This window comes from Alligator mississippiensis, chromosome 2, assembly GCF_030867095.1.
Source record: "Alligator mississippiensis isolate rAllMis1 chromosome 2, rAllMis1, whole genome shotgun sequence".
NCBI classification, from domain to species: Eukaryota; Metazoa; Chordata; order Crocodylia; family Alligatoridae; genus Alligator; species Alligator mississippiensis.
The window spans coordinates 238399682-238419517 of record NC_081825.1 but is presented as its reverse complement, the minus strand read 5'-3'; the positions used below and the strand labels follow the sequence as shown (position 1 = coordinate 238419517).

The 19836-nt window shown below is 44.7% G+C and overlaps 1 protein-coding gene across 1 annotated transcript in view; it reads right to left on the bottom strand.

The window, feature by feature from the left end:
- Window positions 1-19836, bottom strand: part of LOC102568705 (cytosolic phospholipase A2 epsilon) — a 69475-nt gene that overhangs the window by 27031 nt on the left and 22608 nt on the right. The window contains exons 5-12 of the mRNA XM_006270327.4: window positions 18867-18995; window positions 16104-16144; window positions 14332-14374; window positions 13297-13360; window positions 10961-11130; window positions 10494-10589; window positions 8536-8573; window positions 6951-7086 (exon numbers count right to left, since the gene is read on the bottom strand). Of these exons, the coding sequence (XP_006270389.1) occupies window positions 6951-7086; window positions 8536-8573; window positions 10494-10589; window positions 10961-11130; window positions 13297-13360; window positions 14332-14374; window positions 16104-16144; window positions 18867-18995 (717 nt within the window). The remainder of the gene's footprint in view (window positions 1-6950; window positions 7087-8535; window positions 8574-10493; window positions 10590-10960; window positions 11131-13296; window positions 13361-14331; window positions 14375-16103; window positions 16145-18866; window positions 18996-19836) is intronic.

Sequence of the window (19836 nt, the reverse complement as noted above, 5' to 3'; positions counted from 1 at the left end):
TGTGTTTACAATCCTTCCCAGTTTCGTGATGTCTGCAAACTTGCTCAGGAAGCTTTCTATGCTAGCATCCAAATTCTTAAAAAAAAAAAAATGCATTTAACATCACCAAACCCAGGACAGACCTCTGTGGAACTCCACTTGAAATCTCCTGCCATTTTGACATAGACCTATTAATCATTGTCCTTTGCCTCTGGCTATTGAGCCAGTTATCTATGCACCTTGTAGTAGTTTTACCTAGTCCACATTTCTCCAATTTGTTTATAAGAAGCTCATGCGGGATCTTGTCAAAATTCTTGCTGATGTTGAGAAAACTATAACTACAGCATTCCCTTCATCCACCCAAGTAGTTATTTTGTCAAAGAATCAGATAAAGTTTGTTTGACACAATTTGTTTTTTATATATCCATTCTGACTGTTTGTGATCACCCTTTTCTCCTCCAGATGCTTGCAAGTGGCCTTCCAGTAACATCCCAGGTATTCATGTGAGGTTAACTGGCCTGTAGTTCCCCAGGTCCTCCTTTTTGCCTTTTATGAAGAGAGGCAATATGCTGGCCCTTTTCCAGTCCTCTGGTATCTGGCCTGTCTCCCACGACTTCATGAAGATCATTGCCACGGGCTTTAAGATCTCCTCTACCAGTTTCTTCAGGACCCTGGGATGAAGTTCATCCAGCCCTTTTGACTTGAATTCAGACCCAACAAAAGCTCTCTAACCATCTCTTTTGTTATTTCCTCCCTCACATTGCCCACTTCCTTATCCAGGTAATTCTTATTAGGTGTCTAGCTTCAGCTTATTTATTTTGTGAAGAGTACTGCAAACTAGCTGTTGAGTAGATCTGCCGCCTTTGCATCTTCAGTTAAGAGTGCCCCCCTGGCTTGTTAACAGATGATTCACAGCTTCCTTTGTCCTTTTTTTCTTACTAACTTACTTATAGAACCTCTTGTTTTTGCCCTTAACCTCCTTTGCCAGGTGCAGCTCATTATTTATCTTTGCCTTCCCGATTTTGTCCCTGCAGACTGTTGCTATTTCCTGGTATACTTTCTTGGTGACCTGCCCATTTTTACATTGACTGTGTGATTTCCTTTTGCCTTTGAGGCATTTTAGAAGCTCCTTGTGCAGCCACATTGATCTCTTGCCATTCTTCTTGTGCTTCCATCATGTCAGGACAGTTTCTTGTTAGGCTTCCGACACTGTGCCCTTTAGATGCTTCCAGCCCTCCATGGTGCCTTTATCCTTTAGCCTATCCTTCCATGACACCAGGACTATTAACTCGAGTTGAATGAAATCCAGATTTGTTTTTTTCCTCCTGAACCAGGGAACAAGTGTCTATGTTTTTAACATACAAGGCAACACTACCCCCGACCCCCTTTTCTCCCAACCCCGTTCTTCCAAAACAGTGTGTAACCCTTAATGCTGACATTCCAGTCATAAGACCTGTCCCACCAGGTCTCTGTGGTGTCAGTCAGATCATAGATCTTTCTTAGGCTGCAGCTTCTACCTCATCTTATTTATTCCCCATACTTCTCACATTTGTATACAAACATCAGACATATTTTGCATTTTGCTTCCCTTTTGCACCACATGTTGCAGTTCTGTTGCTCTCTGGTCCTTTCCCAGAGTTAAGTTGCTTCTTTGAGTCTTTTCCTTTCTGGATGGTGTGTTCTGTCACTGGTGAGTTTTGATCACTATCCCCCATGGAACCTAGTTTAAAGCCCTCCTTACTAGGTTTGCCAAACGATACCCAAAGATTCTCTTCTCTTTTCTCATCAGATGGATCCCATCTCTTGATAACAGTCCTCCTCCCAAGGACATCCACCCATTGTCAAAGATGCCAAAGCCTTCATGGTAACATCACAATCTCAACCATACATGCACTTCCAGGATAAAATGGTGTCTTCCTGGACCCTTACCTTTCATGGGAAGAATTGATGAGAACACCACTTGTGCTCCAGGCTCCTTAATCTTGTTGCCAAGAGCCTCATAGTCACCTCTGATCTGCTCAGTGACATTTCTGGCCATATCATTGGTGCCTACATGGACAATCAGGAAGGGGTAGTAGTCTTATGAACGGATGAGCTTTGGCAGTCTCTCTGTAATGTCCTGAATTTGGGCAGGCAACCAGGCAGAAAACAGACCACCCAGGCCCCCAAATCTGGATAACAAATAGGTGCCTCTCTTCCCTGCAAAAGGGAGTCACCAACCACTACGACTCTTTTTTTCCTTCTTGGTGCAGTGGTCCTGGAGCCCACTGCAGCACAAAAAAGTATGTTTATAAATGCCCTCAGTCACTCCAGCAGAAGGAGGAAAGAAAAAGCTAGAGAGAGAGAGAAAGAGAGAGAGGCAAACACACACCACAGGGGGAAAAGGAAATAAAAACAAAAAACCCAAACAAACCCACACACCAGGCAATAGGCAAACACTCTAGCAGCAATCAGCCATCCTAAGTCACTAGCACAGAGAAAAGCCTCTTCAAGGCAGTTCCACACCTGAGCTGCTTACTCCAGAGCAACTGCTCTCTGCTTACTGGTTAGCTTAGGGTAGCCAACTTTCAGAAAAAGTAAACATAGGCAATAATATTCAACGTCAGATAAAATCTACCAATGCTGCCATTGGTAGATCTCCAAAATCATGTCTTCAGTGATCATGACATAAGGACCTATGCCAAACTTCTTGTCTAGCAGGCTGATCTCAACCCTACCCTGTTGTATAGGGCAAAGTACAGACAGTTAAAAAGCATGAGGCTGAATTGATTAAATCTTTGCAGGTTAGCCTAAGCTGAGTAGTTTCAACCAATAAGCAAGTGAACAAACTTTTGATTCCGGAAATGCAGCCACATGCCTGCAGTGGCCCAGGCTGGAGCAGACAGCTTGGGTCAAGACAAGGCCACCCATCCTACAAGGCAGCGTTTGCTGGGGAGGTGCAAGGCATCCCAGGATGCTGGAGGACTGTGAATTAATTTAAATCAGTAGGGGATCTGGGACAGAAGTTCAATAAACTGATTTAATCTAAATAAATTAATACTACCATCCATCTAGGTTTATCTTAAACCAGTTTCAGCCATTTTGAAAGTAGTTGATGTGCACTGAACTTCTGTTGTGTTACAGATCTGAATCAGTTTCCAATCATGTATACTGGTTTATGTATAATTTCTGTCCCTAGTCCAGGTGTGAAACTTGGATGACATATTAGAAACATCTGAAACCTTTGGAACATTACGATCAGTGATGCCTTCAGAAAATCCTTCATATCACTTGGAAAGACCAAAGAGTGAATGCCAATGTTCTGACTTAAGCAAACACCACCAGTACTGAAGGCATACTTATATGGGACCAACTCCATTGGACATGCCATGCCATAAGGAAGCCTGATAACTGGCTCCCAAAACAGGTTGTATACTCCCAACTAACCAGTGGTCACTGCTGTAGAGGTGGGCAAAAGAAGAGACTCAAGGACTAGGGCTGTGTGAAGCTTTGGGTGGTGATTCGATTTGGAGGAGATTTGGCCCAATCCAGTGGCCGAACCTCCGAATCCAAATCAAATCAAGGGACAAATTTTAAGGTCCAAATTGATTCAAAGCTCTCCGAATCTTTTTTGAAGATTCGGAGAGCTTTGATGATTCGGGCAGTCCCCAGTGGCTGCAGCAGGGAGCTGCAGCCGGTCTCTGAGCTGGTAAGTACTAGGGGCGGGGGAGATGGGGCTGGGGGTGGGCGAGGACCTACCCCTTCCTGCTGGAACTATTTGCCATGTCTTCAATTAAACATGAAGATCTTGAATTCACCTCCTTAGTCATCTATGGACTCAAAAATTACTTCCCTATTTATTGGAGAATTTTCATCCTCATATCGAGGGACTACCACTGCCACTGTTGATTTTTTAATATGGCTGGCTAAGAAGATAATTTGGCTGCTTGCAAATGTTAAAAAAATCCCTCAAAAACTGTGCTTTACTGGAAGAAGCAGCGCATTACTTTGACCCGGCTTTGTAGCATCTGAATAGATCGGGTGCTTCAGCAGGGTTTTTGGTGCTTTTATCTAAAGCTGATTCAATAAAGTATAGAGACTAACATCTGCAACATCTGGAAGTTTGGGTAGGAACTAAGGAGATGGAGGAGGTTCCTGGGAACCCAGTGTAGGGTCCAGAGACCTGAGAAAGGGGCTGAGTGCCTGGGCCTAGTCAGAGGCCAGGCCAGCCTGGAACAAGAGAGGCTGTGTGGACAGGAGCCTAGAGAAAGGCCAGGCTAGCCCAGACAGTAAAGGTCTGAGAGTCTTTGGGTCTATTGAGGGGCTGAGTGTTTGAAAGACCTAGTGAAGGGTTTTGTGGAACCCAATGAGTGGGGCAGAGTGTGGGGATCTATGGAGGGGCCTGGATGAGCCCAGAGAAAGAGAGGCTGTGTAGGAAGACTTATGGGGGGGCTCCAGGTGAGCCTAGAAATAGAAGAATGATCTATACAGGGGCCCAAGAGGGTGGACCCACAATGAAGAGAGGGCTGGTTGTTTGAGAACTGACCCTATAAACATTGACTAATCTAAGCTGGGGCCAGGGTCTAGGATGGGATGAAGAGTGTGATATGCAGCCATGAGAGACTGACATAACCAGGAGCTTGGAGTCTTGACTGGCCTGGAGGTGAGGCCAGAGCCTGTAGGGGGCCAAAGGTCCCTGTGGGGGGCCACAGCCAAGAGGGAGGGATGAAGCGGTGTGCAGCCCAGGATGACGATGGCTGGTGCTAGGCTGTCTGAGGAGAAGAGATCAAGGACAGGGGTCTGAGAGTGAGCTGGGGCCATTATAGTAGGATTAGGGCAGCCTCCTGCAATATATATATCCATTAACATCAAGTCATGGTGGGCAAGAGTGGGACAGTGTGCCCTTAGAACAGTGTATTACAGAATTCTTTTGGGGTGCCCTGTTACACAGATTCTCAAGGAATCCATATCTAAGCACTTGGAGGAGAAGAAGGTGATTAGGAACAGTCAGCATTGATTCACTAGGGGCAAGTCATGCCAGACTAACCTGATTGCCTTCTATGATGAAGTGACTGCCTCTGTGGATGCGAGGAGACCAGTGGATGCGGTATACCTTGATTTTAGCAAGGCTTTTGATATGGCCTTCCACAATGTGTTTGCAGGCAAACTAAGGAAGCACAATCTGGATGAATGGACTGTAAGGCAGATAGAAAACTGACTGAAGCATTGGGCTCAGAGGGTAGTAATCAATAGCTCATGTCTAGTTGGTGGCTGGTATCAATTGGAGTGCCCCAGAGGCCAGTCCTGGGACTGGTTCTGTTCAATGTCTTCATCAATGACCTGGGGGGGCGGGGCCGGGTGGGTCCTGCTGTTGTGGGTCCTACTGCCCTTGGTTCCTGTCATTTTTGACAGGAACCAAGGGCAGATAAATATTCATTTTCTAAATTTTTTAGGGGCCCCGTGGGCCAGATAGAATGGCCTCGCGGGCCGGATCTGGCCTATGGGCCATATTTTGCCCATCCCTGGAGTACTGCATCCAGTTCTGGGTGCCACGCTTCAAGAGGAATGTGGCTAGCATTGAGAGGGTCCAGAGGAGGGCCACTCGCATGGTCAAGGGGCAGCAGGGCAGGCTCTACAAAGAGAGGCTAAAGGGCCTGAATCTATTCATCCTCCACAAGAGAAGGCTGAGAGGGGATCTGGTGGCTGTTTAGAGACTCACCAAGGGGGACCAGCGGAAATTAGGTGAGGCTCTGTTCCCTCAGGCACCACCGGGGGGTTACTAGGAATAACGGCCACAAATTGTTAGAGATAAGGTTCAGGCTGGACATCAGGAGGCATTACTTTACAGTTAGGGCTGCCAGGCTCTGGAATGGACTCCTAAGGGAGGTGGTGCTCTCTCCTACCTTTGGGGTCTTCAAGAGGAGCCTGGATAGATTTTCCTGGGGTGTTATAACCCTGCACTCATTCCTGCCCAGGGCAGGGGGCCAGACCTGATGATCTGTTTAGGTCCCTTTTGACCCTAAGCACTATGAAACTATGAGTGTTGCCAGCAGATCAAGCAAAGTGATTCTTCCCCTCTATTCAGCACTGGTGAGCCCACATCTGGAGTACTGTGTTCAGTTTTGGGCCCTCCACTACAGAAAGGATGTGGACAAATTAGAGAGAGTCCAGCAGAAGGAAATGAAAATTGTGAAGGGGCTGGGACACATGACTTATGAGGAGAGACTGAGGGAACTGGGCTTATTTAGTTTAGAAAAGAGAAGACTGAGAGGGGATTTAATACCTGAAGTTGGTTTGAATGTGGATGGCTCTAGACTGTTCTCAGTGGTAGTAGATGACAGAAAAAGAAGCAATGGTTTCAAGTTACAACAAGGGAAGTTGAGGTTAGATATTAGGAAGAACTGTCTCACTAGGAGGACAGTAAACACTGGAACAGGTTATCCAGAAAGGTCATGGAAGTTTCATCCTTGGAGGTATTTAAGATCTGGTTAGACTTCTCCTGATTGCCATGAGTTTTCAAACACGATGTCCAGTAGCTCTGCAACCACATCAACCTTGGCTGGAATGATCTAGTTGGGGATGGTCCTGCTTTGAGCAGAGATTTGGACTAGATGACCTCCTGAAGTCCCTTCCAACCCTAATTTTCTATGATTCTACATGAGACGCTAACTGTGCAGTAGCCTAATTCTACTGCGCATTAGCATGCATGGCAAAAACCACACTAATATGCTAATGTGTAGTAGTATTAGGCTACTATTCAGTTAGCATCACTAAAAAAACATGAGCGGGTGCTACTGCATAGTAGCGCCAGTTACTGTACATTGATTTAGTACTTGGATATATAAGTACTAAATTTTAATGCGCAGTAAGTACGGTGCATTAATGAATGTGTAGATATGCCCAGAGTACAAAACACCACATTTCTGTGTCCAAATGATTAACTAGAAGAAGTCCTTTCAAAGAAGTATTGGGAAGGATTCTGTTACACCTACCTCATCATCTTGTAGGTCCTCCTCTAGCTGGAGAACCTTTTTCAGAGCAGCTGCCACCACCTTTTTCCTTTTGCATAAGAAATCCTTCTCCTGTGTACACAGGTCAAACCCTAAGCGCACATCTAGGTTTTCCTGGCTGGAAAAAGAGGATTTGTACATTATGACTTGCAGTCAGTGTTATGTCTACAGTGTTAAGATACCCCACAGAGTTAAATCAATAAACTCTATAGACTTCATAACTAGGCAAGCCAATATTATCATGCCTATGTAGATAAACTGACATGAGATAAGAAACAGATAGAGTGCAATTAGGGGACACGCCCTTTAATATTTTATTTTGTTACCAAAACTACTACCACCAATATCTGCTTGGAATGACCTTAAGACTTTTTATTATCTAAAGTTAAATATAGCTGAAGTAACTGAATTGCCAGCTTAAACTTCCAAGTGTGAAATTTAGATACAGAAGTCCACATTTTCCAAGGCTCCTTCTTAATTGCATCTTCAGAATTTTTTCAAGCTTCATTTTCTGCATTTTAATATATAGTTTAATGCATTGTATTCTTGGTTTACAAAGAAGAAAAGAGTGATCTAACATAATCAGGTAAGTACAGATTTACATAAGGCCAGCTAACTAAAAATTGAAATATCTGCAGGTATCTTCATTTCAAGTTGTAGGTATTGTATAGGGATTTGATGTTCTGCTTTGTTCTTCTATGCTTTTTCTTTATGCTAGGGTAGAACTACATTTCTGGATAATGCAGTACTATATTATCTACCTTGCAAAAGTTAAGTATAGACAGGGATTTTCAAAGTTACCTAGGAGATGCAACTACCCATTTCCCATAAATTTTAATCAGAATTAAGAACTGGCTATGCATGTAGAACAACACTGTGCCATATTATAATCTCCAAGAGACAAACATGTTCCCTTCATGTCATAAATCTTGGTTTAATAGAAAAACATATGGTGGTAAAATTTAGGATTTATTTCCAACATAAACCTTGTTTATGATTTTGACACTGGAAAGAGTCTACGGGTCAAATTCTGTGCTAACTGCATCTACATGTCCTAATACACAAGTGCTGTATATAACTTCTTCATTTAATTGAAAGTGTGATTGAATGTTTTTCTCCTCAAACTTTTCAATAAAACTGACGAATATACTGAGAATAAGCATAGGGAATTATAAGCACTGAAGTAGGATTTTAAAATTAAACTTCTTGTCAAGCATAATGCTAACCCTAAAACTTTGATAATTTAGTACTAAAGCATCACTACCAATGACAGAATTTCAATATTACAAGCTTTCACAGCAGGTGGGAGGCAGAGAAGCACTGTATATTCATACCCTGAGAACATACCTCAGGAGAACATTTTCCAAATGTCACCTAAACTGGATACCTGCATATCACAATTATTAGCAGTATTTTATTATACAGTCGTATTCAGATACCAATAAACAGCATCAATTTATGACATAAGCACCTTTTTCCGCTTGAACTAAGATCAAAAGATGGCTGCTGAATAGCAGAATAAAAGGAACACAGAAAGAAACATTTAAAGAAATATAAGATATCTTACCAGTTTTTTGCTATTAAGTGTACATCAAATTTTCCATGCTGAAAATAAGAAACAGAAAGATCATAAATGCTGAAGCCTTCCTTCCTCCCCACCCTCGAATGACATTTCCCTGATTGCAGTCCTTATCACAGGGACCTACCAAAATTGCAATTTTGCATTTTTCATGTAAAATGCAAAATCAGGCAATTTCTGCAAAAAAACAGTGGGCTCTGCAATTTTGGCAGACTTGCTGGACAAAAAAAACCCAAACTTACTGGCAAGTGGAGAAAAGGGCAGGAATCCCTGCAGTCTTGGAGCATGGGAAGAGGAAAAAAGGGTTGGTGAGAGGGAGCAAATGAGAGGCTGCCCCTTTCCTGCCATGCACCCCGAGGTGCACTTGCACCTGCTGCTGGCAATGAGCTGGGCGGGGGCTCTGTGGACCCCAATGCAGCTGCTTGTTCCCTCCTCACCACCTGCCACAGCCAGTCTGGGCTCTGGGTAGGCCTCTACCACCAGCCACAGAGCATGGGCTGCTTGCAGTGGGCAGAAGGGAAGCTGCAAGCAGCTGCACCAGGGTCCGTGGAGCTCCAGCCCAGTTCATTGTTGGCGGAGGGTTCACATGCCCCTTGGGGCAGGTGGTAAGGAAGGGGCTGGGGCTGCGGTGCCACTAGCCCCTTCCCTCCTGTCCACCCTGACTCATTGTCAGTGGTAGGTGCACGTGCGCTTTGGGGCAGACTGTGAGCAAGGGGTTGGGGCTGCATTGCCCTCGACCCCTTCTCTGCTGTCTTCCGTTAGGGGCATACGCACCTGCCAGTGGCAATGAGCCAAGCCAGGGCTCCACAGACCCTGGTGCAGCTGTTTGGAGCCTCCCCACCACCTGCTGTGAGCATCCTTGGCACTGTGGCCAGTGGCAGGGGCCTTCCCAGAGCCTGGTCTGGCTGTGGTGTGCCAAGTACATATGTGGCTTCATGTGCCACATTCTGACCTGTGTGCTGAGGTTTGCCAACCCCTGGTTAAGAATTTAACTGAATGCTTAGATTGGTTCATAATGCATGAATTAATGGCTTCACCAGGCTTAATCAAAGTAATTAAACCATGGTTTCAGGCCATCTGCCAATCTGCAGAGAGAGGTGGGATTGTGGGGGCCCCTCACCGATCAGAAGTGTGGGGTAGTCCCACTGTGATAGCTCTGTGAAAATGCTGGCTGGCCCCATGATCTGCCCACAAAATTGGCTGCCTGCCTCCTCGTTTTGAGTAGACGCCTACTTATTACATCCACAATATGCCAACTATCTGTATGATACAGATGGTTTCATGAACCTCTGGAGAATATTCACCTGTATTTCAGTGGTTCCTAATTTTTCAGGCAGGTGCACCAATCCACTGTGTTAAGCTGATGGCTTTACATAACAACTGCCTCCTCTTACTGCTTCAAGAGTTGGGTCTAGAGAAGCTCAGGCACCATTACAACTTATGGAATACACAAATAGACATTGTATGGGCAGCTGTAGTGAAGCATGTCCCAGTGAAAAGACTCAAATATAAGCTATAGACTGGAGCCTAGAATACCAGAAATAACAGCTTTGAGTATCAGACTCAACGCAGAAACATGATGTAAACTGAAACTTTAGCCTGTTATTTTGACATGGTAACAAAACAGCCCATATCTTTACTAAACTTTAGGTTTTCCAAGAACCTTGAACTATGAAATTCTTCTTCTGTTCCAGGAACTCTCTCTTGTGTATAGCTGAATAATATTCCTAGTGTGTGAATAGCATCTTAGACTCTCTCTTTTCAGCCTTTTTATGCCCAATACCCAGCTGTTTCCTAATCCTTTCTAAAACTAGGAAAAAAATGTGTTCTTTTTCTTCGTTCCTTAGCAGAAAGGATAATTTGTGGTGCTGACTTTGTTCCTGTCGATGGAACAGCAATAATTGAAATGCAGTTCAATATTATTCTGAACAGCTGACAACACTTACCTCACCTACTATTTTCTGGTCAAAGGGAAGTAAATTTAGAGGCAGGTTCATAACTCCAGTGCCTTTCATTCTTACTCCTCTTGACATGCAACAACACTGAAAAACACCCAAAAGAATTACTTCCTTATCACCTTACCCTACAAAATGAAGATTTACATTTCTGTTTGTGTTAGAATTATAGAAAATTAGGGTTGGAAAGGAGCTCAGGAGGTCATCTAATCCAACCCCCCCGCTCAAAGCAGGACTATCCCCAATTAGTTCATTCCAGCCAGAGCTTTGTTGAGCCAGGCCTTAAAGAGATGGAGATTCCATCACCTCTCTAGGTAACCCATTCCAGTGCTTCACCACTCTCCTAGTGAGAGAGTTTTTCCTAATATCCAACCTAAACTTCCCTTACTGCAACATGAGACCATTGCTCTTTGTTCTGCTGTCACTGAGAACAGAGAAATTGTCCCAAGGTAACGTACAAGATCGGCAGATTTCTTCTTCTTTGAGAATGTAATGTCCAGTTGTGGTTGTTTATGCTTGGCATAGTGGAATTTAACAGCATCTGTGAGGTGACAGCAGTAATCAGAGCTCAGAGGAAGGGTCTGAGTTTCTTCAAAAGATCCCTGAACTGTAAGTTTGAAGCTGTGCCCTAAAGGGAGGGAATAAAATGTACAAAATAAAATTTTACCACTACTTGTAAAAAGTTAGAGAAAGAGCTGATTCCACTGAGAATTTCTGATAGAAACCCTAGGTATACAAATGTTTACACAATTTCTCTCAGACCAAAGATGACAGTTCCTGGAGAAGATCAACCCAACTCGAATCAGAAACAACTTCTGCCAGGAGAATGAAAACTGTACACTTACTTACCTTTCAGACAGAAGCTGCAGAGCCATCCTCCAGTATCCCAGAGTGCATTGCTCTCTCTCCTCCTGACCCCAGCTCCAGGGAGGTAGTCTGTGACTCAAGCTGGACTCTGCTACACCAGCTGATCATGGAGCAAACCCCTCCCCCTGACTACCTTGGGACCAGGAAAGTTTTTCACCAGCCCTGCGCTGCACTCCAGGACTACAGGGAGACACAGAGTATTGGGACAGCTGCCCCCCCTGCACATGAACCAGACCCCCAGACTCTTACACCCTCGTACCCCTGAGATCCAGACCCCCACACCATTGCTCTTCCATCATAGACTGCTGGAATAGAAATCAACATGCCTGCAACTGACAAGACAACAAACTCACTCTGGTCTCTTCTCTCAAAGCCTCACAGCAGGGAGATCAGCCAGGGGAACCCTGCAGAGCACTCTGGAATGCATGTACAGGGGCCCTGGATGTGGGCTGCTGGAAGAGCAGGCTGTGTGTGCAGCATCCATCCAGCCCCTCTGTCATTTGTACAGTGCTATCCTGGTAGGTTTTCTTACCAGGGGAACAAACTGCAAGAATTCTTGAGGTCTATTGGAACACTTGTATGAACCCACAGGCTAAAGGTAATTTAATATAATAATAAAATGAACACTATTCATTACAATAATTCTATGGGCAGTAAGTCTGACTGTGTTCATTTTCTCAGGTAAAAGTGCTGGATACCAATGCCAGCATTCAAGAGTATTTCTCTAAGCCTGTCAGTTAGTACAGTCGCAGACATAATGTTACTTTAAAGTATTATGGTTTTTATAACCAAATATAGAAACAGTTAATAAAGCTACAGGTTTCCCTCGATTTATGTGCATGTGTTCCCGGAGAACAGCGCATAAATCAAATTCGCATAAAGTGGACCCATTTTACAATGTAACAAATAAGGATAGATTCCCATGGCGGTAAGGGAGGGAGTGAGGCTGGGACCAGAGAAGGGGTGGGGGGAGGGGTGCCTCTCCTGGGGCTGCACAAGACAGCAAAGCAGAGGGAACAGAATGGCACTTACCCCAACCCCAGCTGCAGCGGCCCCGGGAGAGGCCGGTGCCAGCAGCCTGCAGCCGCTGGGCTGCACCGTGGTCTGCCTGCCCCCTGCCTGTCTCCATTCACCTCTGCTCCTGGGCTGCACCATGCCTTGGTGCAGGAAGCTGGTGTTGGCTGCTCCCAGGACTGCTCCATCATGTGCTGGGGTGAGTACGGACAAGCAGAGCCCTGGGTGGTGCGAGGCACTCCCCCCCTTCCCCCCCCGTGCTAGAGCAGCCCCGGGAGCAGCCAACACCTGCTGCCTGTACCAGGGCACGTTGCAGCGCAGAAGCAGAGGTGAGTGGGGACAGGCAAAGCATGGTGCGCCCAGCAGCTGCAGGCAGCTGGTGCTGGCCACTCCCAGGGCCACTGCATCCAGGACTGGGGGGTCTGTGCCATGCCCTGCATTGCCCAGGGCTCCACTTGTCCACATTCACCCCAGCCCATACTGGAGCAGCCCCAGGAGCAGCTGACACCAGTTGCCTACTGCAGGACATGGCACAGCCCAGGAGCAGAGGTGAGTGGAGACAGGTTGAGTCCAGGCATGGGGGGACAGGTGGAGCACAGTGCAGCCCAGCCGCTGCAGGCAGCTGGTGCCGGCCACTCCTGGGGTCACTCTAGCCAGGGCTGGGGTGAGTGGGGCCATGGCCCTTTCCCCTCTCCCCACAGATTTACCTGCTTGGGCGTCTATGCTGATTGCACAAGAGCGAATTTACCTTGCATATAATGAATTATAGGTCTAAATATGCTCATTGCATAAGAGGGAATTCACATATAAAGAACCCACATAAATCATGGGAAACCTGTATTAACATAGAAGATGTCTTTTCTAATCACTGTTACAAAAGCTGCAAGTACTAATAACCAGTTACTAAACTTACTTGTGCAATATTTCTTCTTTTTCCTCCTATCCATCTGAACTTCTAAGCAGGCAAGTTCACGGGACTGTAAGACAGGACCAATACAGAGATTGCTACAGAACTGGATATAACTTTTATCCTACTATCTTGCCATTAGGGCTGGCAAATATTGTAAATGCTGTTGCAAGCAGCAGGCATGATCCCTAGGGCTAAGCATCTTATATTCTTCTGAAATTACTTCTCTTGCAGACTAAGTGATATGAGTGTACACTTAAGTGTCATACCTAAACCTCATATGAAAGGAGGGTAGCTTGTAACATAACAACTTAAGTATTGATGTGATAAGAAGGAGACAATGATAGCGTTCTTCAAGCTCTTACATATAGCCTTCTCAAAAGGGGAAAAGATATTGTAAGTACAGGTGTCATTGGAAAAGATTTATTATGTATCCACAGTGATAACAAAAATCAACTTCAGAGCCAACTTCAGAGCCACTGTCCAACCATTTTAACTGAAATCCCCCTCCCCTCCCCGACCTTCAGTTTTCAGCCTGAGTCTGGAAGTCCTGCTACTCTTTAGGGGCCTTAGGCTGCATTTTACCCTAGCCTTCCTTTCCTTCACTGTGTTTGAAACTCACCCCGGTAATACAGGCTGCAAATACAGGAAGGCCACCACCAGCAATCCCTGACTAATGGCTCTTCTGTACCCTACTTCCTTTCTCTACTGCCAGTAATTAATGTTAAGCACAGAAGGAGAGACAGGTAATGGGTAGAATAATTCTAAGAGAGGAAACAGGAGGGACAATCTGTAGCAGCCACAAGGTAGAGATAGAGAGGAGATCTCTTATGATTTTGGCTGGCTGGGAGTAACCATCAGGACTAACCATAAATAGCAGTATAAACATATCCAAAAGAGTCCACAAACTACTCCAGCATCACCCTCTGCTTCAGGATGAGACAGAATATGCAAAGTCAGCTCACTGATTTTCTAGTCCCAGCACTATTATACACATTACTGTGTAGCATAGGAAAAAATAAAAAAAAAAACAAAACTCACCACTATTACTCCATTAGTGATGATGTTTTCAGGAGGACCTAGACTAGATAAACATGAAACATGCATTCAGAACTGGTATAATCTAAATGCTAACTTGAAGCAGACAGCAGAGCCATGCTGACACTGCCTCCATAGTGACCTCAGGAGTGCAAACAAGAAGCTTCCCTCCCACAAACAGCTCATTCCCACTCAGAAATTAGACAGTGTATCTGGGTCTGTTAAGACTTATGCATGTGCCCTAAACCTTTCACAAGCTCTCTGTCCTGGGTGTGCTTCTTGGCATGAGTTCTGAGTCATATTAGTACTATGTACACATGTTCCAATGATTTGGAGAATTCTCCCAGATTTCTTTTTCTGGTAGAAAAACTTACCTGGAGACCCTTGAACAGACATTCAAATGATGAGATGCTGTACAGCTGGGGGCTCCCTGTGTACATATGCTCTGCAAGCTCTGCAGTCTTTCTGGTGACAGATGACATCAGTGCACAGGGATGCCCTGACTGGCTAACCTAGATTTCCTTGCAGGTTGTGTCTCCCTGCAGCACAGAGGGGGGGGTTGTGAAGGGGATCCCTGCTCAGCTGAAGCAGAAGAGTCCAGGCCAAGTGATACACTGTGAGTGCATCTACACGTGATACCACATCACCATAGCAATGAACTACAGTGACTTAGCATCCGTGGGGATCTACACATGACCAGCAGCTACTTCACTGTAGTGATGCACTCCCCTGTTATAGCGCACTGTTACCACGAATTAGCTGTTAAAAATAACCGTGTGCAATGTGCACAGTGCAGTACAGGCTGTTACTAAATCATGGTGCAGTAACATCACCATAGGAACATGTGTAGATGTACCCTGTCTCCCTGGATGTGTGTGTGAGTACAATCGTGGGAGCAAAGAATGATGGGATGCTGGAGGACTGCTGTGGCTTCTCTCAGAAAATAAATGTAGAGAAGTTCATTCTTCCAGAAGAGACTCTCCTGGGAGCCATTTAACCCTGACTGTTCCTGGGTTATTTTTCTCCTGGATCAGCCATTTTTGCCCTGGGAGAAAAATGAATGCCTGTACACTCGTGGTTTCTACTAGGAAAGTAGTGACTCTCCCAGGAGAAAATAAATGTCTGTATGTGGCTTAAACCAGCTCCATTTTCTAACTTCTGGGCTGTCATGCTCTAAGCAGTGCTTCCAAGTTTGCCACAGAGACTGCACAGACATAGCCTAGGAGTGTTAGGGTTTTTCCCCCTCTTAAATGTTTTCTTAGTCATATTAATTTGGGTTGATCATCAAAATGTGGCCCATTCTAACAGAGAACACACTATCTACGCATCAGTAGAGATGCTTCAATAGCAGTAAGATGGATGGGTGGGGCTTATACCAGCCCTAATAGCATTTTAAGTGACACCACTTCAAAGCCATGAATTAGCCTGAAGTACTTACTCCAGAAAAGAAACAGACTTATAGAAATGAGTTTTACCAGCCTCAAAATGACAGCTGTGGGCTACTATGGGAGACCATAAAGAACAAATCATCTTTAGGAAAAAATATAGTGACACAAATATTAACAAGAAACAATGCTGATATTTGCTGTACTCTCACTCATTCTTTATCATTCTCTTTTCCTTTAAATATTTGCTTCTATTTTTTTTTAAGAAAAGGAAAGAATCTTGTGACAGGGATGTGGCTAGTAAAGAGTTAGCAGATGTACAAAACATTTCCCTCTACTGATTGACTAATCTCTGAACTGATATTTCTATAACACCTAAATTTTACTCACATGTCCTCCAACATGAATTCAACGTCCAACTCCTCCTTCCTCTGAAAACAAGGGGAGAAAATACATGAAATCATGAAGCCAAAAAGGATAGCCTTACTAGTTGGCAGACTGGGGCACAAGTAGCTTCTGCAAAGTATCTTAAATTTTTGCGAGACAAGTAGTGTTCTCCATGTTTTGATGCTTAACAGTATTCTGCTTTCCAGGTGTTATTTTAATTACATTTTCAGGTATAGGCTATAAAAATCTCTGGATTAGGATGTTCACGTGTATAAAATAAGTTTATCTGCCCCTTTGTTAAACAAGGGATCTTGTGTCCATTAATAAATATTGACCTCATACTTCACTATTACCAGATATGGGTTTTTTTCTTACCAGTACAGTGCAATTCCTGTTCCAAAAATCATAGACCCTACTCTGACCCTATTATCAGGGCAATATCAACAATTTATATTCTACTACCTTTAGACTTTATAGCATCTATCATGAGAAATTTTGGAAGCACTTTACTCAAATTATTTTGTTCATAACATTTCTTTTTCTATTGAATAAAAGTTTTCCCTATCCCAATTTGCAGCAGGAAATGAAGTCACCAAGAGATTGACTTGCACAAGACTGCATGTAGAAATAAATTAGGCTACAATATTGGCTAGGTCCCCTTCTACCAGTCCTACTTTTCAACTTCAAAAAACAATTTTTTAATGACCTAATTGAGAATGTCAACTCTTACAATTTTATCATTGATGATAAATCAGCAAACATATCAAACCCTTCCCAAACTCCTCTGAAAAAGTAGATTGAGATTGTGATCAAACAAGAAGAGGGCACCAGGCAATGTAGGGCCCCTGTGAGATGCAAGTGGTAATCTTGTGGCTATGCCAGACAAGAAAGCTGATATTTTTAACAGTTTCTTTGCCTGTTTTCCTGAACAGGGACTGGGATATCCCACCTACCAGAGGTAGGGACAATCTTCGGGATAGCTCTGTCAGGCCTTCAGTCAGTGCAGATGTAGTTAGGGATCTTCTGGGACGGCTAGACATTTTTAAATCTGCAGGTCCAGATGCCCTCCACTCAAGGGTGTTGAGGGAGCTGGCAGGGGTCATTGCGGAGCCCTTGGCCCCGCTGTATGAGCATTCGTGGTCATCTGGCCAGGTGCCGGGGGATTGGAAACTGGCTAATGTGGTCCCAATTTTCAAGAAAGGGAGGAAGGAGGACCCAAGTAACTATAGGCCTGTAAGCCTCACCTCGGTGCTCGGGAAGATCTTGGAGAGAATCATCAAAGAGCACATCTGTGGGGGGCCTGCAGGGGAGATCATGCGCAGGGGCAATCAGCATGGGTTCATCAAAGGCAGGTCCCTGCCTGACCAACCTGATTGCCTTTTATGACCAGGTAACTAAATCCTTGGATGATGGTGTCGCCATGGATGTAGTCTTTCTAGACTTTAAGAAGGCCTTTGACACTGTCTCTCACCCCATCCTCATCAATAAATTGAGCGACTGTGGCATTGATGCCTACACAGTTGGATGGGTAAAAAATTGGCTGATGGGGCGCACCCAGAGAGTAGTGGTGGACAGGTTGTACTCAACCTGGCGAGATGTGAGCAGTGGGGTACCCCAGGGCTTGGTCCTTGGGCCCGCATTGTTTAACATCTTCATCAGCGACTTGGACGAGGGGGTGGAAAGTACACTGTCCAAGTTTGCTGATGACACTAAGATATGGGGTGAGGTGGACACACTTGAAGGAAGAGATAGGCTGCAACTAGATTTAGACAGACTACAAAAGTGGGCAGATGAGAATAGGATGGGGTTCTACGTAGAGAAATGCAGGGTGCTGCACCTGGGGAGAAGGAATCCACAGCATACATTCAGGCTGGGGAGTTCCCTTCTTGAAAGCACAGAGGCAGACAGGATCTTGGAGTCATTATGGACTCCAAGATGAACATGAGCCGCCAATGCCAGACTGCAGCCAGCAAGGCCAGCCATACCTTGTCATGCATCCAAAGATTCATCTCAAGCTGGTCCAGAGAGGTGATACTCCCCCTCTATGCAATTTTGGTCAGGCTGCAGTTGGAGTACTGCGTCCAGTACTGGGCGCCGCACTTCAAAAGGGATCTGGCCAGCCTGGAGAGGGTTCAGAGGAGGGCCACCCACTTGGTGAGAGGGCAGCAGGACAGGCCCTACGAAGAGAGACTGAGGGCCCTGAACCTGTTCAGCCTCAGCAAGAGGAGGCTGAGGGGGCACCTGGTGGCTGCCTACAAACTCATCAGGGGAGATCAACAGCAAAAAGGTAGAGCCCTTTTCTCCCCAGCACCACCTGGGGTGACAAGGATCAATGGTAATAAGCTGATGGAGAATAGGTTTAAGGTTAGAGATCAGAAGGCAATATTTTAGTTAGGGTGGCCAAAATCTGGAACCAACTTCCCAGGGAAGTGGTCCTCGCCCTTACCTTGGGCAATTTCAAGAGGAGGCTGGATGATCACCTGTCTGGGGTCTTGTGAAGCCAGCATTCATTCCTGCCTGTGGCAGGGGATCAGGCTAGATGATCTGTTCAGGTCCCTCCTGACTCTAGCTACTATGAAACTATGAATTCAGTTCAGTGTCAAGTGCAATTTTGGAGATGCTTTCTTCTGTCATAGGCTGACAGAAATCAATATGGATAGACCAGACCACTCATACTTTACGTTAAAAAAAACAACAACAGAAAAAAGTTTAGGAGGAAAAACAAACAAATTCTTTCTACTCAGTTCTTGTCATATTAGTCCTCACCTGTGGATTTAATTGAAATGAAATAAAAACTGTTTCTCCAAGGGGAAGTTTAGCTATATCAAAGAGGACAATCAGGTGATCATCGTCTTGGTAAATATCTTCATCAAATATGGTCAGTTCCAAGACATTCTAGGAAGAGAAATGAGAAAAATATTGTTAATTTGTATGCACCCAGGAAAGAGGATGTTTGAGAAATAATTCACGCTTGGTATGTGTTTATAAGAAAGTGAAATAAAAAAGAAAGTGATTAGAGAAAAACTGACACAGCAGAAGATGGAGAGAATAGGTGTTTAATCTGACTTTAAGAAGATATATGTTTCCTTTTATAAATTAAGGCTGTAGTGGAAATTCATTTGTGTTGTCATGTTCACTTGCCAATATTTTGTGACAGATTTTCCATCTAGATAATGTGTTAATTTAATTTTAGATGTAGCGAATCTCATATTAAGCACTCTACAAGGTCACATTTCTAGGTTTTCTGTGAGTTTTACTGATCCATACACTTTCAAGGTTAACAGAACTAATTGTACTGAATATGCATTTAGATATAATGTTCTTATTAGTACCAGTATTCAGTCTGGATAAACTGATTAATTTTGTTCAAACTTGGTAGTTCTTATTCCTAGTCCTTTGCTTTCTCTATTATCCCATGCTTCCTTTCAGTAAGATTTTGTTCCAAATATTTGTTGATTTTGACTTTGTCCCAGGGGAGCTGGGGTTGCAGGAGGGCCCCAGGCCAAAGGAGAGCCCCACTTACCTCTCGCAGAGCCCGAAGAGCCAGAGGAGATGCACGCAGTGAAACCGCCATTGTGGGTGATTAGCCACGCGCATATCCAGCTGCGGCTGAGCAGTGTGGGCGGGAGACGCCACCTGGCAGAAATAAAAAGCGGCTCCGACGATGCGGCGGGGCGGCTGACAAGCAAAGGCTTGAGGGGAGAGCCATCACATGGAGGGGATCAGCTGGCTGCGT